The 26,824-nt window shown below is 42.2% G+C and overlaps 1 protein-coding gene across 1 annotated transcript; it reads right to left on the reverse strand.

Moving 5' to 3' along the window:
* Positions 1 to 356: 356 nt before the first annotated feature.
* On the reverse strand, positions 357 to 11,551 carry LOC118964393 (uncharacterized). The gene is made up of 21 exons (XM_090233452.1): positions 11,404 to 11,551; positions 11,248 to 11,306; positions 11,081 to 11,161; positions 10,857 to 10,981; positions 10,094 to 10,234; positions 9,684 to 9,782; positions 9,426 to 9,584; positions 9,177 to 9,276; positions 8,764 to 8,984; positions 7,997 to 8,153; positions 7,582 to 7,805; positions 7,165 to 7,285; positions 6,668 to 6,864; positions 6,454 to 6,568; positions 6,072 to 6,241; positions 5,896 to 5,993; positions 5,605 to 5,735; positions 5,126 to 5,315; positions 739 to 880; positions 544 to 640; positions 357 to 470 (listed from the first exon to the last, which is right to left on the reverse strand). Exons 1-21 carry the CDS (start codon positions 11,424 to 11,426, stop codon positions 397 to 399), a joined length of 2,724 nt encoding a protein of 907 aa, XP_090089578.1. The 5' UTR covers positions 11,427 to 11,551; the 3' UTR covers positions 357 to 396.
* Between the last annotated feature and the right edge of the window lie 15,273 nt (positions 11,552 to 26,824).

Raw genomic sequence — 26,824 nt, forward strand, 5'->3', positions numbered from 1 at the left:
TGTTCATATTTGGATGGAAACCAAGCTAATGAGAGGTATCAAGGAAAGTTGTAATTTCAGTTGAAAATTACCAACACTGCATCCAACCACAGCCCTGTTGACCTCACTTTGGCGAAACACCATCTGCTATAACATTGAGTCAGTTCATCCTACTGGACATTGGAAAGCTTGTTTTGACACCCATTGTTTGTCTTAGACAGGAAATTGGTGTGCAACACTTATCTCCCTCCGGTGGATGGTTCAGAGTTCCATGCTTACAAAAGGGTTGATTGATACACGTCAGATGACAAGCCTACTACATGCGCCTTGGTATTAACTGCAAATCAGATACAATTAAGGTAGTCCAACGGTTAGGATTGTTTTATATAGAACACTTTATTTGACATGTTAGAGACATTACACCCAAAGAATGTATCCAGAAGAAACATATAAATGACGCTCCTCAAAGAGGTCTTTGACATGTCGTTGACCTGTTGAGAGGGAGAGAAGCTATTAGTTCAGTTATGGTCTGCCAGGGTCTGAAAAGCATAAAACAAGACCAACCTCTTGTCGGGTTGTCCTGATTCACACATTGTCCACTACAGGGGCCGCCAGAGGGACTACTGGCATCACAGATGCCCACATCACAATGGACAAAGACCTAGGAATCAAAGATTTCATGGAGTCAGATTTAAAAAAATAAATGGATGAATGCCACACAAAATTAACCAATAAAGATTGTTGGGTGAACTTCGTTACCTGGCCACTCGGCTCAACCGCATCCTCGGCGAAGGCAAACATATAGACCTCAAAGCGTTTGACGTGAGGGGGGAAGTGGACCCTGGCGTCAGCTACCACCGGATGGAAGACCACACGGTATGGATCACCGGGGTTCTCACAGCTGCCAGTGTAGAGAGAGGGACCAAGTTAGGCACAAGAAAACGCTGCAAACCCCAACCGCCTTGTAGCGGTGTCATGAATGTCCTGTGAGGATCAGATCAATTTACAGCAGAAGTGGGTTATTTCTCCCCCTCCAGCATGAACTAAAGGAATGTCTTTGTTAATAGGCTTTTCCCACCAAAAATCACCTTTGTCTTGAAAAAAAATACAATGTAAAGGCTCAAGACTTCCTACCTGTAGAGTGAGCACTTTTCTAGGATTTCCTTTTTACAAATCAAAATAAAAACCAATATGACATTCATTTTCTATAGCTAATCTGTTAGAAATATTGTTCCAGTATTCACTTTTGAACATGTTAGAGAAACTCCCCTAGAAAATTTGCATAGTAAGTAGCCATGCCACGAGGGACATCAGAGAGCGGGTCAGACTGACAGAACCGTCCCCGGCGGCCAGAGTGCATAAAAGGACTGGTAACAGAAATTAACATTAGACCAGAAAAACGTGAGGCGCAAGCTACACGTTTGAAACTTTCCTAAACTCACAAGTACCTAGAAAAGCAAACTTAAGTGGGACCATTCTGCTACTATATCCAAACCATCCTACTCTCATCACCCACTGAGAAATCAGCGACAGGGTTGATTAGCCCATCTTCCAGAACGAGTGAAAGGATAATCCATCCTGTAGTTCTGTTCTAGACGCGTCATTGGAGCCACGAGCAACCAACGACATTGTGACCTCGTGTAGCCAATCAGAGAGAAGACCCAACCACCTACCTTTCCACGGCGCCATCCCACATAAATGCTTTTCCTCCAAGCTGGGGCCAGTTTGTGTGTTCAAAAATGTCTCAACAACAAGTGTCCCTTCTGGAACGGGGGGGGGGGGGGGGGAGACATCTTGTAACAAGCCATCATATTGTGTCAGTCCGCTAGGGACCTGTGTTTAGCTAGCAATTCAATTAAACCAATTTGTATAGTACTGAATCATAAGGTTGGGGTTTTGCAGCTGCAAGGAGGATACGATGTCATGGATAATAAGTTGACTTTATCAATGGAATAGATTTCTACCGTCGAGTTTAAGTAGGGAGACGGTAACTTTTTAAAACCGCTTCCTCGGCACCCCAAATCCTAACCTGATTCATTTAGTCGGCTAACAATTAAACAGTCCTCAGAATTCAAGGTCACGTCACGACAGTGGTTTGTTGGTTTTAATTGCTGATCTTTTGGCCCATCAGACCTGGATGAATCTGATTTAGGCCATTTTATTTTAAAACAGAAATTGAGCTGCCTATTTGAAAAACAAAAATGCACATTCAGCATTTCTCACCAACAACATTACTTTGTCTAGTGCAATGGCTTTTATAGCTTGTTAAATGACAGATGTCAAACATGTATATTCAATTACATTGACATGAGGTGAGATGTCCCTCTAAATGGTTCTTAAAATTCTAAATGATCACACTACAGGCGACCTGAATATTGATCAATTGACTGTGGTTTAACCAAAGTTGCCGAATAGACAGTCGGTATCAACAAGGCAATCATATTTTTCAAAATAAGTACTTCATTTTAATTAAGAATTTCATGCAATGCGCCAAAGCAATTCTTCCGCTGTCAGAAAGTGGTCACAAAATAAATTCTACACCCATGGCATCGGATTCAAACGTAGCTCTACTATACAAAGTAACCTACGCATTGGAAGTTTAGGCCTACTTTTTTTATTTGCATCTTTGGGAGGTTTATCATTTACTGTTTAACTGCCAGATATTAGCAAAAAGGATTTGTGAAATCTGAAGACATTATATTAAGAGACAAACGCCCACACCAGTACAAATCCACTTGAGCTGACAGACAATGGCCACGATTTTGCACAACGATATAGTTGCAGCTGAAGTGAAATCTAAACTGCCCATTTTGTGCACAGCCATGTGAATGGTGTCTTTTCCTATGATACACAAAACATTCAGCCTGTCTTTTTAAAACTGCTATGAAATTTGATTTAAGTTGCAAAGTTACTTCCGTGATAGATGAGCCTTGTCCACATTGACAAATTTAGGTTTTTGCGAACATTTCACAAAAATTGTCAAATTGCGTGATTTGTTAGCATTTTGCAAAACCGATCGCCCAAATGAATGGTTTTGACCAATAAAGTTGCTTCACTACACTGCTTGGTGTAACATGTATCCAGATACTGAAAAGGCACCCGCAAAATAGTCATTTGCAGTGTGCATAATCATGGGCAGTCATTGTAGCCCATTACGATGTAGGAAAAAAAAGTCATCTTTCAATAGTTACCCAATTTAAATTCTTGAGATAAAAATTAGGCCAGCAGTGTCCATCTGTGGCAAAGTGCTCACCCAAATCAAAAATGTAATGCATTTTTTAAAACTATGAACATTAGCAAGATGCTGCTACACTTGACCTTGGCATTTGTTCATGTTTAGCAACTCCCAATTAGCGCATTCCTCTAGGAGAGGAAATTCCATTGAAAGCGGCATCAACTTCTGGGGATCCTGTCAACTGATCCTATTCCATTTCAAACATCCATGCTGGACAGGCGTGTGAACCATCCTTTACGTTTAGTGCAATAACTGTTTTAAACACAAGAGGTCACTTGTGCCTGAATTCAACCCAAAACCAACAAGTATTCAGTCAGTGTTAAGAGCAGTTGTATGAAACCAATCGGAAAGGCAAGCTGAGCTTGCCAGCCGCTCTTGACTTCCATTCGACTGACCATCAGTTCGGCTAAACACTGAACTGTAGCAAACCAAAAGGATAACATTGAGTAAAAAGGTGTAGGTAACGCCAACAACCTTTTCACACGCGAGTTCCAAATATCTTCAACAGTCGCCCCAGCAGTGGGAGTTGATTTTATGCGCGTGACGTCACAATGCACTCCCTGCTCCAAAATGTGCACAGTTAACCTGCGCTGACCTCAAACCAAGGCACACTACCTGCTAATTTTCTATAGGCCGTTTCAACTTCTCATTTTCACAAAAGTAGCCCATTTCACTGTTGCAGACCATTTCTATTTGAGAATTTAATGAGCCGGACAAACTTTCCTTCAAAAGAAACTCCAAGCACTTCCCCAGATCAGGTATACAGGCCTTCCACATTTATTGCCTCCCTTACAAATAACTGTGGACATGCGTGCATTCACATCAAAGTGCCTTATTTTCCGCATAACGTGTTGTCGTTTCTACTGTAGCGTACCGTAAGTATAATGTACTTAGTGTTTTATTCGTATGCGTTCTGATTTTTGCCTAGATTGTAATGGACACGCGTGTAAAACACTTTTGAAGGTGGTACTGAATATGAGCTAATGCTAAAGCCATACAATGCAATCGGGTTAGACGCTTACGTGATGTCAGACTCGACTGACTTATGGTGATCAACTGGAGTACCCCCATTGTCTTGAATGCACTGAAGTCGTTAGTTGATTTGAACACGGGATCAGAGTGTAAACTATGGTACCTCAGGGTTGCCAGATCAGACCCCTCCTTTCCAGGGGTATTTAGCTTAGAAAAACTGTTGATAAATCCCCATCTTAGTAATGTTTCCTGCATCATCCTCCCCACAATACCATCCAAGGACTTAACCCCCCAAAATGGATTGAGCTATATCTTGCAACTCTGTTTAGCTTTTGTGCTACGGTTGTATTTGGGGAGGTGACAACAATTGGCTTTTTGATTAGTTAACTGTAAACTACTTGTCATGTGTACGCCGTAACAAGTACAAAGATTTGTCACATGCTGAAGTGGCCAAACTAAGTTAAGATCTCAGGCAACGGGCGCAGTGAACGGCATGCCATATTTTCTAAACTAGATTTACATGGTTCCCTTGTACCGCATCACATTGAAAAACAAGTCAACCTGTTATTTAGACTAGATGATAACGTTAACATTTAAGGTGGAATAAAGTTGTGAAGACCTTTATTTCTCATCAGTACAAAACATTGTTTAGATGCTTTTCAGACAACGCGGTTTAGAGTCGTTTGTTGCAGCATGCGTTCCGTTCCAATGGTACGCTGCAGGGACCACAAAAATGTGATCGTACGCACCAGAATTGGGTGGCGATCTGGTGACAGACCGCACACGGCTTTTTAAGCATTGTGACCACTCAGGACCTATGGATGGGGGCATAGCCACGGTAGCCAAAGTAAATGGCCTGCCAAGCATGATAGGTTGCTAATTACTCAGGAACCACACCTGTGGAATAACACTTGTTTAGGCCCAAAAACAACATGTTACCCATTAATGATGAGATTCCACCGGGGTCGAGAGTCGCGGTCCTCGTTCAGGGTGGCCCAGCAGTGGTCAAGCACCAGCACTACCTTGGGGTCAGAGGACGTGGTCAGCTCCACCTCAAAGTGCAGAGGCTGTCTCAGGTACCTCACCACTGGATAGTCCTCCTCCTGGTGGAACGTGTTATACGAGGCGTCTGGAACACAGAACAAGACAACCGGGGATCGTGTTCAGTGGGCACCATCTGAACATGTCCATTAAGAAATGCTCGTTTATCATATCCTGTTGTGCCCCGATGAACACAAGTCATTTATAGCCAACACTACCACCCCAAATCAGCTCCTCACCGTTACTCCATAGCCACACCTGTAGATCTCAGAACGCAAGGCTTACATTTTGTGGGAAGCGTTTTGTAAAAGGAGACCTTCCAAGATTCTTTTAGAGGCTAGGGGTCAAGTTGAAATTCTGAATTTGTGCACGCTTACCCTGAGCGAGTCTCATTCTGACCATTAGTCGACCCGTCCCAGTCTCGACAAAAGGCTCGTGGTCACGCGGCCTGGTCAGGAAGGCCAATGTGCGAGTGGTGTTGGCCACGTAGTAGCAGGAAACCTTTAACCTAAAAAGAGGGATGTAGGCAACTTCAAGCAGTGGAGTGGACACACTGGTAGTAGAGGCACATTTTCCCTGTATACAAAGCATTGAGCAATTGGCGAAGGAAAAAAAAAAAAACACCCAATAAAAGCCAATGCCACAATTGGGATGCGTAATACACTTACTGATATTCCTCCTCTGAAGACACCGTGGCATTCAGCTTCACCTCAAGTTCATCTGGCAAGGAGATTTCGTTCTCATACAGCATGACATTGTTGATAAACTGTAGTAGAGGGGAATTGCTTATTACAGCCTGCAGAAGCAAACAGTCCGTATCACCTCAGGGTAATCGTCATTTTACCTTCCTGGTGGTGCCACAGGAGTTCACAGTGAAGTGGAAGTAGGCGAAGCGATCGTCGCTGTAGGTGGGACCACAGGCGGGGTCGCTCAGGGTCAGCTGACCGGGGTTCAGACCGGGAGCAGACTCCACCTTCACCGCCAGCGCAGTCATCGTTCCGTTAGAGAAACACTCTTGGAGGTGGGGGAGCAAAAGACAGGTAGCCATCAGACCTGGGTTCTGTATTTGTGACACTTAATTGAGCTTGAACCAATGGAATAGCACCAAAAGTGCAAACCATGCCCATCTGTGGCACTACTATTAGACTCACAGTATTTGCAAGGAACCCAGGTTTGGTAACCATGTCAAACGACTATTTATCGGAAGCAATTGTTTGAGAACCAACCAGTCAGCGTTTTGAGGAAGCTGCAAGCCAGGGAAAAGTATTTGATGGTCATGTTGTTGTAAGGATTCAACAGAGCCACATCCAGTCTGCTCCTGACAGAGGACGAGTGAACCGACTGGGAACCAATGGGAGAGTTCATTAGTCCAATATCGTACGCAAGTATACAGGGTAGCTGCAGCAATTTAGGTTAACATGTTTTGGGAGAGCGTCGTACCTCAAACACTGCGTCCGGCGAAGAGAAGGGCAACGTGATGGTGAAGTCTGCGTCGCCCTCTGTCAAATACTGTTGAGCAAGCTCATGGTTAAGCAGCCGCTTGCCAACCAAGACCACGAAAAAGGGATCTTGGTTCCTGTAGTCCACAGTGATGTGGAAGTTCTCCTGATCACAGTTGCCAGTGACTGAGGGTGGCACTACAAGGACAAACAGGGTTGTGTTCATTAAGCACAAAAAACAGGAAGGTACTACTTGAACTTGTCCAAGAAGAAGCCCTTGTTTTGCAACGGTGGGCCTGAATAAACACGATTCTGGCAAATCAGGAACAGGACAACGGGGTCCAAATACTCTAAAGCTTAACATTTTCTTTGTAGAGAGACCGCATAGGAAAAACCTACAGTATGGCTAGTTGGGCTTCCACTGACAATTTCCTTTCAGGGCAATCATTAACGAGAGGAAACCATTCAACAGTAGTTTGGCGTAGTCCAGAGACATACCAATGTCCAGCAGTACAGCGTCCACAACGGCAGAGTGAGAGAAAGGAGCGTACTCTGGAAAGACGACCAGGCCGTAGATCAGCTGAAGAGTGAAGGTTGTGACACCTTGTTCCGCCCTTCTCTGTAGTGAAGTTAAAAGCATTGGTCAATTGATACAACAATAATGCTAACAGAACCTTACTCAACATCAAGTGACAAGTACATATGGGGACTATTAAAACAAACTATATACTTAAAGTAATGTTGCCCTCATTCCTCTAAATCAAGCACTATTGGCAACTGCCAAAATAATGGAAACACTTGAGTAAATGAGGGATACAAAGTACATTTGTGCCATTATTTCTATTTTGTTGGTGGCCCACTTATTAGGGCATGTACAAATCACTGCGTGTGGCTTTGCATTTAACAGAAACACACCTCCTTGACGACCACCGGGTCTGAGAAGGGCACCTCCATCCTGAAGGTCTTCAAGGTGTTGTCCGGGGATCTCTGCTCCTGAACATTGAAGCCTCTGGCGTTGCACTCTGCAACAGTTAGCACCATGGTGGGAAAGGTGATGTTCAGCAGCTCCACATCAAGGTTGAAGGTCCCCAACTCAAGCACAAACACTGCCTGCTCAGGAACTGTGTCTAAGGGCGTGTCTGTTCATTGGCAAACAAAGGAAAACATTTTGAAATGCGGTACAATGGAAGTTGAAAATGGACATTTGTTATTGGATAAGTCCGGGTATTGCCTCCCCGTTTCAGTACATTTTCTTCTGTTTCGTCGTGCCTAATGAACAACCCAGGCATCCCAAATTACCATAGGCACTGTTTAACTAAACCAGACTCACAGTTGCGAACTTGTGGAGGCCTGGCCATCGGAGGTGTTGTGATAGGGAAGAGGACTTTGTAGCTGGTGTCCTCGTGTGCGACCTCCTCGATCCACAGCAACTCAAGCATGGGCTCAATGGTGTAAGTGACAAAGTACTGGTCATCCTGAATATGGCTCTGTAAGGGAGACGAGTGATGCAGTCAGGCTGTAATACACAATTGGAGTGCAAAAACAGGTCAATGTTCCTTATAAGCCAGAAAGTTAAATACAATCATTCTACCGCTTGTCTTTTAGCCGCTTGTAATTTAAGACAAAATATCCAAAGGAAAGTATTGTTTACCAGACTTTAGAGAGCTGGTAAGTATACGCTTGCATTTTCAAAGCAACTGACACGCAAAGTAAACACTTGCACAATATGTAAACAGCAGCCGAGTGTTGCTTGCATTCAGTTGACAGTGGCAAAGCTACCGGCTCCCTAAAAAGTCCAGTAAACAATACTTTAGTGTGGATATTTGGTCTCAAATGTGAAGCGGCTAAAGGACAAACTGCAAAGACAAGCGGTAGAGTATGTTTAAGTGTCATTTTATACAGCATTCACACAATTTGCAATCCATTGTATATTAGCCTTATTAAGCAGACAATTGCTCAATAAGAAACATTTTACACAAAACAACGGTTCTAGGAGTTTACCCATGAGAGATGGCAAAGGGTTACTGCAAAGCACTGAAGGCTCTACAAATAAGATTTAGAAATTAAACAGGAACATTTTACTCATCCAACGCTGACCTTGAAATAGCCGCCAACAGCCCCCACCGGAATTTCAACAATAATATGAGCCTCCGTGACTAAAACCGAGTAGTTTCTGGCAGCCATTTCTTCAGTGTCCAGCCTCTTAGCGTCAATTCCCATGTACACCTCCAACATAGTGAAGGCATCAGAGGAGAAAAGTGGGTCTATGTGCTTGGGCATGTACCAGGTGATCACTTCTGGAGTAAAGACCACTGCCTCTGCAGTGACACAAGAAGCCAAGTGCACATCATAACAGAACATTTTGCAACTGAAAACAAATGTGCCATTATTTGGAAACAATTCACCCCCCAAAAAAATCCCAACTGAACACTACATAACACAAATGAAAGTCTTGTCTGGAGCCAATTAAGAACTGGGTTTAAAGGATCTTAAATGATTTCACACTCAACCTGGTGTTGGACAAACAGCCGTGGCATCTACTCGAGTAACCAGCCACTTCTGCTCAAAGAAGGTTGAGGTTGAGAGCACCCGCATCGGAACCCCAGCTACCTGTTCAGGGGGCAACCACACCAGGGCCGTGTTCAGTGGGGCAAACCGTATTAACAATGTTGCAGAGTTCAGGTAGGGCCACGCTTTCCAAATGTTTGCTCTACTGAACATGACCCAGTTCATGGAGGAAGTGGACAAAATCAGCTTACATTCTGGAGGTATGTCTCCTCTGCATTATGAGGGCTTCTTAACACCAGCCGTGTGGGTGTGTTGGCTATTGCATAGCCCTTTCTTTGGACCTCATCCACATTCATGACCTTCTTGCTAGGACTAAAGACAACTGTCATTTTGTATCCTGAAGCAACAGCCTGTCTCAGGAAATGGAAACATGAATTAAACAAATTGTCAATAAAAGCACATTGTTTAGCGCCATCCTGTCATTTTGTAATGAAATAAAATATGGCTACCTCAGCTCCTCTCCGGAAGTTGGCGCTCCTTGCTTTCGGTTCCCCAGTGGGCTGTCCGGGGACGGTTTGGATGTCTGGAAGAGTCCTTCTGACAGACACCTAGAGAAGAAAGGCCATTATTCCCTATGCATTTTCTCCCTCCCATACAATGGGAAATCAAGGGCCAGTTCTCAATCTATCCACTCGCCTCCTTAAATGCATTGAGAATAGGCCAAGATTCCTCACCTCTAAAGTTGTCCTATGTGCATTTTGAAGAGGCGTGCAGAATTGAGAGAGAGTCAAGACCTCTATGTTGTGTCACAGAAGAAATGAAACACTGGACAGTTGTAGCTCTAGACAGATCATTTATACAGGCTGTACGACAAGCTTGACTGTAAACATGTCCATTAGGGAATGCTCTGCTCACTTGCCTCCATGTAGTTGCGGTCGCACAGAATCTCTCGCGAGGTCCAGGGGGTGTAGCTACAGGTTTTGCCCACTCTATACACAGGGTCTTCAGTCATGTGGTTTCCTGGCAGCCTGAACTGCATGACCAAGCTGAACATCTTATCCTAAAATGAGGGGGAAGGAAAAAAAGGCTTTCATTATATGGCAAAAAAACAAATAATTCAGGTGACATTCATGCAAGTTATAGACTGTGGCAAAATTGGCTATATGAATGCAGCTGCCACTATTGAAGCCACACTACAGGAGAAGAGCTCAGTAGTTCACATCACTGCAGTCTGTATCAGAAAGTTGGCTGGCCCTCTGAAAGCCCTCCATAAACTTCTGCTGTACCTTCTGTCATCGTTAACTTAGAGGTAAGAGATACCAGACCCAGGGGTGGCCACAGAGTTCAGTAAAACTGCTTCAATGTTTCTGGCACCGTACTTCTAATAACCTCCATGCTCTAAAATTGTATGAATTACCACCTCTACGGCAACTCGGGCTTATTGAGGACATTTTTACTGAAGAATGTGTTTGTTTTCAATGATTTCATTTTTCCATCTAGTGATGCAAATATTGACTTGAGCCCTGTATACACCAGGATACATATGTAAAAGAGCCTGGTCTCAGCATGACTCCATGTCAAAGGTTAAATAAAATGACGTTGCTACATTATGGGTTGCAAATGCAGTGATACTGAAAGGCAAACTGTCCATTTGAAGTTCAAGCAAACACTACAGCGCTTACCATGTGTTGGGAAAAGCAGTTTTGAAGAGAAGCAAAAAACATGGCATTCCCCATGGGGTTAAATTTAAAGCTGAATCCACACTGAGTAGCAAGGCCAGGCGTCAGGTTAATGATTTGTGTGTCATCTGGAAGGGATGGAGATGGTGTGAACACAATAGTTGACAAGCAATATCAAGCAATGAATTATGAAAGGAGAGAAAGAGAATCATAAGAGGCAAACTCACTGAAGACAGCATCAACCTCTTCAAAGAGAGGAGCGACACTCAAACGAACAACGTTACCAAGGCATTCAGCGTGGAGGTCATCTGGAATTGGAAAGCTTAGTTAAAATTCAAAAAATATATATTGTCAAATGCTTAGTGCTTGAATTTGCAGGGTGCAAAATGCATACTTATAGAAGGTGTCTGTTGTGCTTTTATGCCCACAGCTGCCATCAAGAGGCAAAACAACCTGTAAGGCATTTGACAAATTATGATTGATTAAAAGGAGGACAAACTCCTCAAATGTTTGCGTCGCATAAGACTTTTCTAGGCCTGCTACTACTTACCCTGAGCTAAGGAAAAGAACCATTGTAGAACAGAATTGTTTCGATAAAATGCACAGCTACAGAACCTACTATTTGACCCAAGGTGTGCAGCCTACAGCCCAGGGGTATGCAACTTTTACCCTCTGACAAAGGCTTCCCACACTCAGTCACCTGAACCCCAAAGGGCTGCACATTTTCTTTTTATTCCCCTAGCCCTACAAAGCTGATTCAAATAATCAATCAGCTTTGTTAATCTGAATCAGCTGTGTAGTGTTAGGACAAAAACCAAAAGGAGCACCAAGTTTTGGAAACGCTGCTCTGCCCCTTCTTGCCCGTAAAGCAACTTATTTGAAAAGTCATTACGGGCTCTATGGACACTGCAGCTTCAGCATGCTTTTGGTGCACAGTCGACAGCACACTGGACTTCATGCAAGTGGGTTGAGGGTTCGAAACTTGCTCCCTGCTTGTTTCATTTGAAGTCGTGCACAGTTATTAGTTAAACATTTGGTTTATATTGCCCATTCATTGTCAGTTAGAGACACAGTAGTACATTGGGACCCAAAAGCATAATCAGTGCTCTAACTCCCTCTTGGTCTTTAGGGCAAATCTGGTCTGTGTGAGGATCCTGTTTTTTCACACCTAGCTCAGCTATTAGACTATTCTTTAGTAAAGGTTGAAAAGTCTATTGTTCAGCTATTAGCCCCCCTCCCCAACTTGCAAAAAATGGATGACTTTTAGTTGAGAGGAAAACCATTTTATTTTCAAGCCTCCCCCAAAAAATCTGAAAACAACTGTTTTATTTTTCGTCAAAAATAATTGTTCTGAAAGCAAAAACGAGGCTTCAAAATAAAAAACAAGTTTTGCAATCAAATATTTTGTAATGGAGTGCAAGACTTTATGCATTTAATTCCCCCAAAATATTTTGAGAACAAAAATAGTATTTGAAAACAAGACTCCAATTTAATTTTCGCTGTCAACCACCCTCCACTTTGGCCATTTGTTGAGTGTCAGTTTGGCTACAACCAATACAGCCTTTCTTTCCGACATAAAGGAAGTCATCGCTTCAAGATCCAAGATGGCGTAGCAGTCAGACGTATTTGTCGTATTTGTCCTTCGTCTTGTCGTGTAAGAGAGGCAAAGAAAAATACGTTAGAGAAAAAGCAGGTCCACACCACATTGGGTGAGGCGGGTTGCAGGAGAGTGTTTTGAAGTAAGGGTTTAGAAAAATCTAAAAAGATATGCGAAGAAAAATATATAAAAATATATATACATGGGGTATATATATTTTTATATATTTTTCTTCGCATATCATTTTAGATTCAGTGTCGGTTCATAACATTCTACTATATTACATACAGTTGAAGTCGGACGTTTACATACACCTTAGCCAAATACATTTAAACTCAGTTTTTCACAATGACTGACATTTAATCCTAGTAAAAATTCCCTGTCTTTGGTCGGTTAGGATTAATACTTTATTTTAAGACTGTGAAATGTCAGAATAATAGTAGAGAGAATGCTATATTTCAGCTTTTATTTCTTTCATCACATTCCCAATGAGTCATAAGTGTACATACACTCAATTCGTATTTGGTAGCATTGCCATTAAAATTGTTTAACTTGGGTTAAATGTTTCGGGTAGCCTTCCACAAGCTTCCCACAATAAGTTGGGTGAATTTTGGCCCATTCTTCCTGACAGAGCTCATATAACTGAGTCAGGTTTGTAGGCCTCTTTGCTCGCACACACTTTTTCAGTTCTGCCCACAAATTTACTATAGGATTGAGGTCCGGGCTTTGTGATGGCCACTCCAATACCGTGACTTTGTTGTCTTAAGCCATTAAATGTATTTGGCTAAGATGTATGTAAACGTTCAACTTCAACTGTGTCTATTGTAGATCCTAGGATACAACAATGAATAATGTGGAACAAATAAATACCATACAACTTACAATAATGAAAACCTCATGAAACAGCTGTGAAAACCAACCTGGTAATATTTAATATTTTAATACATGAACTTTTATAGTTTTTGGTACAGTTGTCATTATTTTATTTTCACAGATTTGTTGTACAATCACATGGCAATCATAGACTAAAATTCTGAATTATGGTGTGTGGAATTAAACCTGTCACTTGTTCTCAACATGCAGCCAGCCTCTGAAGGGGGACTTGAAGAGTGAGACTGCAAAGTCCAGGCACTGCTGCTCTCTTTGCTTATGTGTTTGTAGTGCTAGTGTTTTTAGTTAATCTGTGTATCTCACATATTATGTGCCCAGTAAGATAGTTTTTGCCCTTTCTTAGCAGACAATGACAACAACAGTAGCTGTAGATGATGTAATGAAAAGTTGGAGGGTGGTTTGTAATGGAGGACATCAGGTGGGTCCACGTCTGGGTTTTGGGCGGAAAACTTAGCTCCTGGAGAACAAGAGCAGAGTTATAGGGAACAGGGTAGGAGAGAGAGACGTAAACAAGCAAACACACAGGAGAAAATTTGATGGATTATTGCGGTGTTACAAAATAAATTAACAGCGGGCAATCTCAGTCCGTGCCTGAAACCCACATCAGGTGAGGTTTCAGTGATCTGAAAGTACGTTATTCAAAAATAGCAATACACAAACAACAACACTAAGTCAATCACAAATTTGAAAGACTGCAGTATATGCAATAATTTTATGTACAATTGCATCGTTTACCTCAGTCAACAGCTGAGGCTTCTAAACAGCTTCTACCTCCAAGCCATAAGACTACTGAACATCGAGTCAAATGACTACCCAGACTATTTGCATTGCCCCCCCCCCTCCACACCACTCTCTGTTGTCGTCAATGCATAGTCACTTTAATAACTCTACCTACATGTACATACTACCTCAACTAACCGGTGCCCCCGCATATTGTCTCTGTACTGGCTCCCCCCTGTATATATTGTCATCTTTTACTGCTGCTCTTTAATTACTTGTTACTTTTATCTCTTCTTATCCGTATTTTTTTTAAACTGCACTGTTAGTTAGGGCCTCGTAAGTAAGCATTTCACTGTACACCTGTTGTATTCGGCACATGTGACTAATAAAAGTTGATTTGACTTGACTTCACACAAGGCGCTAGTGTAGAAAGTAGGATTGTAGCTTTTATTGCATAGATAGTTTAGTACTGGTGACCACAGTTGGACCTATTATTGGACAGTTCACAGTTAAGTTTAGTGTAGAACAATTTTGTCTACCATTCGGCTTTCTCCGAAACAATTTAGACTGGGAACGAGGTTAGTGTCGAATGCAAGGTCAGCAGGAAGTAGGAATCTCAAACCGAGGCATCATGGGAAGAGGGAAGGATCTTGGCAGAATGGGAGAGTATGAGATAGTGAGATGAGGCCTGGTCCAGGACCGGTGCAAAATTCCCGATCGTCTGTGACATTCAGACTGGAGGTGTGTACTCACCTCTGGAACACACTCCTATAACTCAGGAGTGGGACATTCTTGAGGGGAGAAGAATGTGATGAAGCCATATGAATGGAGCTTTTGATTCCAGATAAAGCGATAACATCAGCAAAGGCCCAAACAGCATGTTACTGCGTTTATGTGTTTTAGCTTTTATGGGGATTGAGTTTGTATAAAGGCAAAGGAATAGTTCATTTAAATGTGAGACACCTAGTTTGGTAACTGTATATTTATTTTGTCTTTGATTGACACCGTAAGAAATCATTTCTGTCTAATGTAATATGCGAGACACCAAGCTTTGCTAGGGTGTATTGTTACTTTTTTATTGGCACGAGTTTGATTGACACTTGGTTTTGATTGAAACTTTACTTATTTGATTGACAGGTGGGTGCTGTATGAGGGGATCAACTACCGGGGTGCTCAGATTCTGCTGAAGCCCGGCGAGGTGCCTGATTGGCGCACGTTCAGTAGCTGGCAGCAAATCGGACCCCCGCGCCCACTTATCCAGGTGAAAAGCCATCTCAAATGTGATTATGTGATTATGTGGGGCATACAGAGATTAAGGCCAGGATTCAATCCAAGGCGCGTTAATAGAGCTGCACACTATAACAGACATTTAAAGGGAATTTACGCTTGCGAGCAAAATGAGAGCTCTACAAAAGTCAGGAAAAAAACACTTTTTAAAAGTGCTTTTTCAGCTATCTAGTGCACTGCTCTGTAACAGGCCTAGGATTGAATCTGTGCCTAAGCCTATTCATGGGTTTGCATAATGTTCTCCAATGTTGTGAGCAAAGGCCCTGGATGGCAGACATACAACACATGACCAAAAGTATGTGGACACCTGCTCGTCAAAAATCTCATTCCAAAATCATGGGCATTAATATGGAGTTGGTCCCCCCTATGCTGCTATAACAGCCTCCATTCTTCTGGGAAGGCTTTCCACAAGATGTTTCTGCAAGGACTTGCTTCCATTCAGCCACAATAGCTTTGTGTGTGTGTGTATCCATATCCATGCATGTCCATTTGTGTGTATATCCATGCGTGTGTGTGTGTGTGTTACCTGAGCAGCGACAGGTGTACTTCCGGTTGATATGGACGACGTCAATCTGATGCGTATCCAGACAATGGAGGAGAAGGGCGGAGTCAAACAGATCTGGATCTATCAGGACGGACATCTCCACTGCAAGGTATGTTAGCTACCATTGTCATGGCAACGGGGTGTTCAGAGGAGTAGGTGGACAGGCCAGGAAAGCCCTAAATTTAGTGCTGTGGCATATCAAGCTTTTGAGCAGGGGTATTTCAATCTTAGCCTGGAGTAGTTGGTTTTCCGCTCTATCTGATAATGAATTGCACACACCAGGTATCTGAGTTCTAATCAGTCCTTGATTGGAGGGGAAAAATAAAAATCAGCAGTGGAACTAGATTCATGGTCCAGATATAAATATCCCTGCACTAGAACCATCTTTGTAGGGTTTTGCGCAAAAATGTTTGTCAGACGCAGTTCTTGGTTAATACATTTTCCCTTGGGGATTTGTTAAGTATTCTACCTATTTACTAGTCTATGTCTCGGGCGTGGGCTCCTGGCTCTTCGATGGCCATGGCAGAACATGGCATTCCTGTCTTGCAGGAAATCACGCACAGAATGAGCAGTTTGGCTGGTGGCATTGTCATGCTGGAGGGTCATGTCAGGATGAGCCTGCAGGAAGGGCACAACATGAGGGAGGAGGATGTCTTCGCTGTAACGCACAGCGTTGAGAATTCCTGCAATGACAACAAGCTCAGTCCGATGATGCTGTGACACACCGCCCCAGACCATGACGGACCCTCCCCATCCAAATCGATCCCGCTCCAGGGTACAGGCCTCGGTGTAACGCTCTTTCCTTCGACGATAAATGCGAATCCGACCATCACCCCTGGTGAGACAAAACCACGACTCGTCAGTGAAGAGCACTTTTTACCAGTCCTGTCTGGTCCAGTGACGGTGGGTTTCTGCCCATAGGCAACATTGTTGCCGGTGATGTCTGGTGAGGACCTGCCTAACAGGCCTACAAGCCCTCAGTCCAGCCTCTCTCAGCCTATTGCGGACAGTCTGAGCACCGATGGAGGGATTGTGTGTTCCTGGTGTAACTTGGGCAGTTGTTGTTGCCATCCTGTACCTGTCCCACAGGTGTGATGTTCGGATGTACCGATCCTGTGCAAGTGTTGTTACACGTGGTATGCCACTGCGAGGACGATCAGCTGTCTGTTCTGTCTCCCTGTAGCGCTGCCTTAGGCGTTTCACAGTATGGACATTGCAATTTATTGCCCGCAGTACTCATGCCTCCTTGCAGCATGCCTAAGGCACGTTCACGCAGATGAGCAGGGACCTTGGGCATCTTTTTTTGTGTTTTTCAGAGTCAGTAGAAAGGCCTCTTTAGTGCCCTAAGTTTTCATAACTGTAACCTTAATTGCCTACCGTCTGTACGCTGTTAGAGTCTTAACTAACGACCGCTCCACAGGTGCATGTTCATTAATTGTTGATGGTTCATTGAAGCATGGGAAACAGTGTTTCAACCCTTTACAATGAAGATCTGTGAAGTTATTTGGATTTTTATGAATTGTCTTTGAAAGTCAGGGTCCTGAAAGAGGGACGTTTTTTTGTTGTTGATGAGTTTAGTTCATAATTCCAGAGAAGCACTGAACGAGGCCTTGTAACTTCACATAAATTGAGGCTTTTGGAATGTTTTCCATCACATTCCTCATGGATTATGGACCAGGATCCAGCACCCATCTATATTTTGGGTGTAGAATAACTTTTGAGTGAGCAGACCCAATTTTTTTAATGTGTGGTTTACTGTCTATAGTTTTGGTATGTATGTATGCTGCACAATACAGTTTTCCTATCTAATCTTGTCCCCGTCTGTCCAGATGCTTGAGGATTGCTGTGTTGCTCCATGCAGTAGTGTGGTCATGGCAGGCACCAAACATCCCTCCTGAGCCCACCAAACATCCCTCCTGCTGGAGCATCACTCCTGACGGCCTCATCCGCTATACCGCCACATCCGACCTTGCTCCTGGAGGTCAATGGTGAGGCAGAAACAGATTCAGATTTAGATCAACTTTATTATCCCACCAGGGGGAAAGTCATTTGGTCATGTGCTTAAAAAGCTAATACATAAAACATAATTAATTCAGAGTGCTATAGCTACACATTTAAAGTGAAAATGCAATATGCTGTATCCTCGAGAAACAACAACAGACATGGGTTATCAGGGTCATATTCACTAGTCCATAGTGTGCACTGATGAATAGGACTCATGTTTGCTGAATTCCAAATGGACCCTCAGCCCTTACTTCCCTGCCACTCCTGTAGATCTGAGAGGATTGGACAGAAGCAATATATCTATTTTTTATTTATTTAACTTTTATTTAATGTCAGTTTAGAACAAATAGTTATTTGCAATGACGGCCTAGCCCGGCCAAACCCAGATGATGGTGGGCCAATTGTGTGCCGCCCTATGGGACTTCCAATCACAGCCAGATGTGATACAGCTTGGATTTGAACCAGGGACTATAGTGACGCCTATTGAACTGAGATGCAGTGCCTTAGACCGCTGCGCCACTCTGTATTTCCACCCAGCCAATCAGAAGGCAAGAGAAAGCGCCTGTGCTGTAGTGATCTGGGTGTCCATTTGGAATCCAGTGTAACTTAATATTCACTGGTTTCACTTCATTGTCCCCCACAATGAAATCGGAGGGGGGACTATGGATCTTTCTCCGCCCATTCGTACATTAATACGCGATATCTCAGAAACATGTGAATACATATATTATAATGTGATGTGTCGATATCTTGTCACTAAAATATTTGGAATAACAAAATACCTAGCAAGGTTAGTAGTAACAAAATTAATATATTTGACTTTGCAGTAATGAATTCTCAACTCACACACACAAACCCACAAATATACCAAAATATACTGTAAATAGATAGCCTTTGTCGAACAAGCAGTTTATCTGGAGAAACAGCTCTGGGGTAAGTTTCCCCTAGGTTAAGATCTAGGATCAGCTTCCCCTTCCCTAATCCTTACCTAAACAATTAGTGGGAAAAATGCATATATGACTCAAGATCAGGGTATATGGGCAACTTCACTGCAGGAACACAAACAATGCATCCCAAACATTGTTGGGTTTCTATTGGACAAATGCAGGTGTGCTTATCTCCATTTTGATATTTTCTTCCGTTTAACCCCCTTAGGTTGATGTCCGTGCCCCCACAGAAATCAAATTACCATAATAAAAAAATCCCCATCAAAATCCGTCAGTTTATGCTAGAGACAGTTTTGTTTTGCAATGGATGCGTCTCATTTCACCGCATCCGCCTATGTTGCACTTCCGTGGTGAAAGGTGACATCCCTAAAATCTGTATTTTCACAAAATCGGCTATAGAATCTGAAGTATTTGACCTACAAACTATTATGACACCTCCATGGAAAGATGACTCTCTCTCCGTTTTGCTCTATGACCTCCACAAGTGTCAGAAGACTCGTTTGAAGTCGGTACAGCCGATCAGTCAAATTCTGTCTAATGTCCCAAACATTTCGGCTACACACTAATATGTGCAAAGGAGAGCTCTCTCCTCTCACCATTTCCCTTCACTTGTGAACTTCATTGCACAACTCATCAGCTTCTGTGACCAGGCGAAAAAACATTTCCAAGACAAACCCTAATATCATAACCGCTAACCTCGACACACAGCCTACATCATTGTCTTCAGCATAGCTAACAGATCTAATGTGTGAGTAAACCCGCTACAATCATGTAGTACAGTGTACAGCCAGCAAGCAGTTCAGCAGTTACACTGGCGACCACATTGGCAATAAATGTATAAAACAAAAAGCTTACCTTGACTTGGAAGAGTTCCAGTGTTGGACAGCCATAGCCAGCCAGCTAACATAGTATCCCTTTGTTTGAGCCGGGTGTTTAATGAGGGTTAACTACCTAGCTACATTCACTAGCTAAGTAAGTGAACGTGAACAAAATACAAGGAAATATAGCTAGCTCTCTCTCTCTCCTGCTCTCTGCCTTGCTTCTCCTTCATTTTTGAATAAATTAATTTGTTCAAAACAATTCAACTATTGTTTTTCTCTCTGTAACTACTCACCACATTTTATGCACTGCAGTGTATGCTTCCAGTACTAGATTCATTCTGATTCTTTGATTGGGTGGACAATATGTCAGTTCAAGCTGCAAGAGCTCTGGTACGTTTGAGGACGTCCTCCGGAAGTTGTTATAATTACTGTGTAAGTGGAAGGTGGTGAGAACCATGAGCCTCCTAAGTTTTGTACTGAAGTCAATGTACCCAGAGGAGGACAGAAAATAGCTGTCCTCTGGATACTACACCATGATGCTACCCTACAGAGTGCTGTTGAAGTTACTGTAGACCTTAATTTCAAAACAGTGTGTTTTAAACAATTATTTGGTGACGTGAATATATTTAGTATAGTTTTATCTAAAAAATAATAACTTTTTTCATGTTTAAACATTTACAGTTGAAGTCGGATGTATACATACACTTAGGTTGGAGTCATTAAAACTCATTTTTCAACCACTCCACAAATTTCTTGTTAAAACAAACTTTCGTTTTGGCAAGTCGAATAGGATATCTACTTTCTGCATGACACAAGTCATTTTTCCAACAATTGTTTACAGACAGATTATTTCACCGTATCACAATTCCAGTGGGTCAGAATTATACATACACTGAATTGACTGTGCCTTTAAGAACAAATTCTTATTTACAACAACGGCCTAGGAACAGTGTGTTAATTGCCTTGTTCAGGGGCAGAATGACAGATTTTTACCTTGTCAGCTCGAGGATTCGATCTAGCAACCTTTCGGTTGCTGGCCCAGTGCTTCAGCAAGGCTGGAATCGGGCAGATTTGTCTTTGTGAAGGACGCATTAATCAAGTCACGTACAAGGTCGTCCTGGAAGAAAACTTTCTTCCTTCTACTCTGATAATGTTCCCAAACTCTGAGGATTGCTTTTTCCAGCAGGACAATGCTCGATGCAACACATCCAGGTCAATCAAGGTGTGGATGGAGGACCATCAGATCAAGCCCAATCTCCAGACCTGAACCCCATTGTGATTTTGGGGCGGCAGGTTGCCTAGTGGTTAGAGCATGGGGCTAGTAACCGAAAGGTTGCTAGATCGAATCCACAAGGTAAAAATTGGTTGTTTTGTTCAGGGGAACAAGGCAGTTAATCCACTGTTCATATGCCATCATTGTTCTTAACTGACTTGCCTAGGTTAAATAAATAATAATTATAACAAATTAAAAGTTGAAAAACACTTCTAAAGTTTGTAATTACTACTTTAAACTGTCTGACTTAATTTGCCCTGACAAAAAATGTATCAACCCCTACAGAATTAATTATAATTCTCATAACAACTCACATTTCCTCTTAATGCAGGATTATTTTCCTGCTGTAGCAAACTGGTTTAAATTAAGATACAGATTACAATTATATGAATATCTATAAATACAACTGGGAATCCTACAAAACACTCTCCTTCATTATCTCCCCCCACCACCCATGCCAAATCATCTCAAAATGAATGCACAACCGTCAACAAAAAAACGAGGGACGGAGGAAGGGAGGGAGGGGCTGGTGTTAAGAATATGATGAGGCTAGACAATCCTATGCCCCCCACCCTCCCAACATGTTATTCTCATCAGCCTCTCTTGTCCATTCATTGTTATTGACTGGGTACTGGCGTCACAGTGAGAGACCAGCCATCCGGCTCAGTCTGACACCTCAACCCCTGTCAGACTCAGCCGGATGGCTGGTTTCTCACAGTGACGCCAATACCCGGTCCATTCACTGTTAATGACAAGAGAGGCTGTGTGTGTGGGTATATCTGTGTGCGTGTGTATGGATTCCCATCACCAGCCCGGCAAGCCAGCTCCCCAAAATGCTGTGCTGTCCATGTAAGCCCTGGGACAAAGGGGTATGGATTACACCCGCGATGGGGGGGGGGGGGGTGCAGTTCAGCAAATGGCTGCTCAGCACTGTTGAAAACACATTCACTGTTCAAGTTTGACTCATAAACAACCACACACACTGACACATGGGAATGTTCACACACACATAAAGATACTCAATATCAGACTATGCATGGAGACTATGACAGGTTCAGAGCCCACTCTTTGTCGGATCGCTCCCTTCCTTTACTATATAGAATATTTATTTTGACTATTCATGTTGTTTTACCCATCCTCATAGAGTATCCTCCTATCACAACCCCCCTCTCCATTATGGTTGAGATAGTAGCGCATGCAATGTGGTTGACATGAACGAGCATGCAGTGTGGTTGACATGGTAGAGCATACAGTGTGGTTGGCATGGTTGAGCATCAAGTGTGGCTGACATGGTAGTCTGTGCAGTGTGGCTGGCATGGTTGAGGATGAAGTGTGGCTGACAAGGTGGTGTGTGCAGTGTGGCTGGCATGGTTGAGCATCAAGTGTGGCTGACATGGTAGTCTGTGCAGTGTGGCTGGCATGGTTGAGCATGAAGTGTGGCTGACAAGGTGGTGTGTGCAGTGTGGCTGGCATGGTTGAGCATCAAATGTGGCTGACATGGTAGTCTGTGCAGTGTGGCTGGCATGGTTGCGCATCAAGTGTAGTTGGAAAACTAGTGCATGTGTAACAGGTGTGAAATATACTTGATCTATTTCACTGAAAATCCCTCATATTTATTTGTATTTATTACTTGAAGGTTATTTTGAGATGTATTACATTACTTTCAAGAGTGAACTATTTTATTGTATTTATTTTCTAAATTGTGTTAATTCTCTGATGTCATCAATGGGAGCCATGCTTTACTCCTCAGTTTGCTCAGAGCGTGATGAGGAGAAGTATGTACATTTGAAGTCGGCAGTTTACATACACACAGGTTGGAGTCATTAAAACTCGTTTTTCAACCATTCCACAAATTTCTTGTAAACAAACTATTGTTTTGGCAAGTCGGTTAGGACATCTACTTTGTGCATGACACAAGTCATTTTTCAAACAATTGTTTACAGACAGATTTTTTCACTTATAATTCACTGTATCGCAATTCCAGTGGATCAGAAGTTTACATACACTAAGTTGACTGTGCCTTTAACTTCTTAGGGGTGGGGGCAGTATTCGGAAGTTTGGATGACTGAGGTGCCCAAAGTAAACTGCCTGTTACTCAGGCCCAGAAACTAGGATATGCATATAGTAGTATTGGTTAGAAAACACTCCAAAGTTTCTAAAACTGTTAAAATAATATCTGTGATTATAACAGAACTGATATGGCAGGTGAAAATCCGAGCAGAATCCATCCGTAAATCTTTTTTTTTTTTAGGTCACCACTCATTGAAATGGCTGTCTATGGAAAAATTAAAAGAAATCCTCCCATACTGCAGTACCTAGGGCTTCCACCAGATGTCAACATTATTTTTAAAAGAGTTTCAGTCTTGTTTTTTGAAAAATGAGCTAGAATTTGAAGTTTTTCTAGGTGGCTCCCATTTTGACTGTAAAATTTTGGCGGGCACTTCGTTATTTATCTCCGGTAATGGACATACAGTGCCTTGCAAAAGTATTCGGCCCCCTTAAACTTTGCGACCTTTTGCCACATTTCAGGCTTCAAACATAAAGATATAAAACTGTATTTTTTTGTGAAGAATCAACAACAAGTGGGACACAATCATGAAGTGGAACGACATTTATTGGATATTTCTAACTTTTTTAACAAATCAAAAACTGAAAAATTGGGCGTGCAAAATTATTCAGCCCCCTTAAGTTAATACTTTGTAGCACCACCTTTTGTTGCGATTACAGCTGTAAGTCGCTTGGGGTATGTCTCTATCAGTTTTGCACATCGAGAGACTGAAATTGTTTCCCATTCCTCCTTGCAAAACAGCTCGAGCTCAGTGAGGTTGGATGGAGAGCATTTGTGAACAGCAGTTTTCAGTTCTTTCCACAGATTCTCAATTGGATTCAGGTCTGGACTTTGACTTGGCCATTCTAACACCTGGATATGTTTATTTTTGAACCATTCCATTGTAGATTTTGCTTTATGTTTTGGATCATTGTCTTGTTGGAAGACAAATCTCTGTCCCAGTCTCAGGTCTTTTGCAGACTCCATCAGGTTTTCTTCCAGAATGGTCCTGTATTTGGCTCCATCCATCTTCCCATCAATTTTAACCATCTTCCCTGTCCCTGCTGAAGAAAAGCAGGCCCAAACCATGATGCTGCCACCACCATGTTTGACAGTGGGTATGGTGTGTTCAGGGTGATGAGCTGTGTTGCTTTTACGCCAAACATAACGTTTTGCATTGTTGCCAAAAAGTTATATTTTGGTTTCATCTGACCAGATCACCTTCTTCCACATGTTTGGTGTGTCTCCCAGGTGGCTTGTGGCAAACTTTAAACAACACTTTTTATGGATATCTTTAAGAAATAGCTTTCTTTTTGCCACTCTTCCATAAAGGCCAGATTTGTGCAATATACGACTGATTGTTGTCCTATGGACAGAGTCTCCCACCTCAGCTGTAGATCTCTGCAGTTCATCCAGAGTGATCATGGGCCTCTTGGCTGCATCTCTGATCAGTCTTCTCCTTGTATGAGCTGAAAGTTTAGAGGGACGGCCAGGTCTTGGTAGATTTGCAGTGGTCTGATACTCCTTCCATTTCAATATTATCGCTTGCACAGTGCTCCTTGGGATGTTTAAAGCTTGGGAAATATTTTTGTATCCAAATCCGGCTTTAAACTTCTTCACAACAGTATCTCGGACCTGCCTGGTGTGTTCCTTGTTCTTCATGATGCTCTCTGCGCTTTTAACGGACCTCTGAGACTATCACAGTGCAGGTGCATTTATACGGAGACTTGATTACACACAGGTGGATTGCATTTATCATCATTAATCATTTAGGTCAACATTGGATCATTCAGAGATCCTCACTGAACTTCTGGAGAGAGTTTGCTGCACTGAAAGTAAAGGGGCTGAATAATTTTGCACGCCCAATTTTTCAGTTTTTGATTTGTTAAAAAAGTTTGAAATATCCAATAAATGTCGTTCCACTTCATGATTGTGTCCCACTTGTTGTTGATTCTTCACAAAAAAATACAGTTTTATACCTTTATGTTTGAAGCCTGAAATGTGGCAAAAGGTCGCAAAGTTCAAGGGGGCCGAATACTTTCGCAAGGCACTGTACTATTCTCCGTCTTAAATTTGATCATTTATTTACATATTAGGGTACCTGAAGATTGTTTAGAAACGTTGTTTGACTTGCTTGGACGAAGTTTATTGGTAACTTTTGGGATTCCTTTGTATGCATTTTGAACAAGGGAAACCGGTGGATTACTGAATCAAGCTCGCCAAATAAACTGACTTTTTGGGGATATAAAGAAGGAATTTATCGAACAAAACAACAATTTGTTATTTAGCTGGGACCCTTGGGATTGCAAACAGAGGAAGATCTTCAATGGTAAGTGATTTATTTTATCGCTGTTTCTGACTTCCGTGACCCTGCTTGTTTGGAAAATGTTTGTAATGCTTTTGTATGTGGGGCTTTGTCCTCAGATAATCGCATGGTACACTTTCGCCGCAAAGCCTTTCGAAATCTGACAAAGTGGGTAGATTAACAAGAAGTTAAGCTTTTAAAAGATGTAAGACACTTGTATTTTCATGGATGTTTAATACTACGATTTTATTTTTGAATTTCACGCTCTGCAATTTCACCGGATGTTGTTGAGGTGGGGTGTTAGCGGCATGCCTAGCCCAAAGAGGATCCTCTTGCAGCTCCCCCCCCTACTTTGTGCAATTTCCACCTGAAGACATACCCAAATCTAACAGCCTGGAGCTCAGGCACAGAACCAAGGATATGCATATTCTTGGTACCATTTGAAAGAAAACACTCTGAAGTTTGTGTAAATGTGAATTGAATGTAGGAGAATAACACACAATAAATCTGGTTTAGATAAAACAATGAAAAAAAACATACGTTTATCTTTTTCTTTTTGTATCATCATCTCTAAAATGAACAAGATAAAACAAACATTCAGATAGGATGATGGGGACAATTTCAGTGAAAAATATAAGAGGGCAACAGTACTTGTGCAAAGTTTCAGAATGTTAACTTCCAAAATGAGTGTGCTACATGACATTTATCATGAAGTCACCCAAGTGGCCAAATTGGTGAAGGTATACATTTTGAAACAAATAACTATATACAAAATGCCAAAATGGTATTCTAACACACACCGAAAAATAAATGAAAAAAATAATAAATGTAAAAAATAATAATTATTGATAAAAAAATATGAAGAAAAAAAATGTATACATTTACAAAATAACATGGGTAACTATTTACACACTTTCAATATTTGGATGACCCTCAGTCCTCTATCAAATCAAATCTATTTATATAGACCCAGCCTAAAACCCCAAACAGCAAGCAATGCAGTTGTAGAGGCACGGTGGCTAGGAAAAACTCCCTAGAGAGGCAAAAACCTAGGAAGAAACATAGAGAGGAACCAGGCAATGTGGTGGCCAGTCCTCTTTTGGTTGTGTCGGGTGGAGATCACAGTGGTTGTAGAGGGTGCAACAGGACAGCACCTCAAGAGTAAAAATTAACAGTTTAGGGTTCCATAGCCGCAAGCAGAACAGTTGAAACTGGAACAGCGGCAAGGCCAGTTGGACTGGGGACAGCAAGGAGTCATCATGCCAGGTAGTCCTGACGCATGGTCCTAGGGCTCAGGTCCTCCTCCGAGAGAGAAAGAGAGAATTAGAGAGAGAATACTTAAATTCACAAAGGACACCGGATAAGACTCCCATGCGGAGTCAGTGTCACCGTGAAAGAAAATGTTCAGTTAGAATAGTTTCACATATGAGCCCTGTATCAACAGGTATAATAAACATATATATATAGAGAGAGTTGAAGGTTGAATATATTATTATATTATTATTACCTGCTAGATCTACTGTCTCTTTTATACT

The sequence above is a fragment of the Oncorhynchus mykiss genome, chromosome 4, assembly GCF_057628025.1.
Source record: "Oncorhynchus mykiss isolate SJ-2025 chromosome 4, ASM5762802v1, whole genome shotgun sequence".
NCBI lineage: Eukaryota > Metazoa > Chordata > Actinopteri > Salmoniformes > Salmonidae > Oncorhynchus > Oncorhynchus mykiss.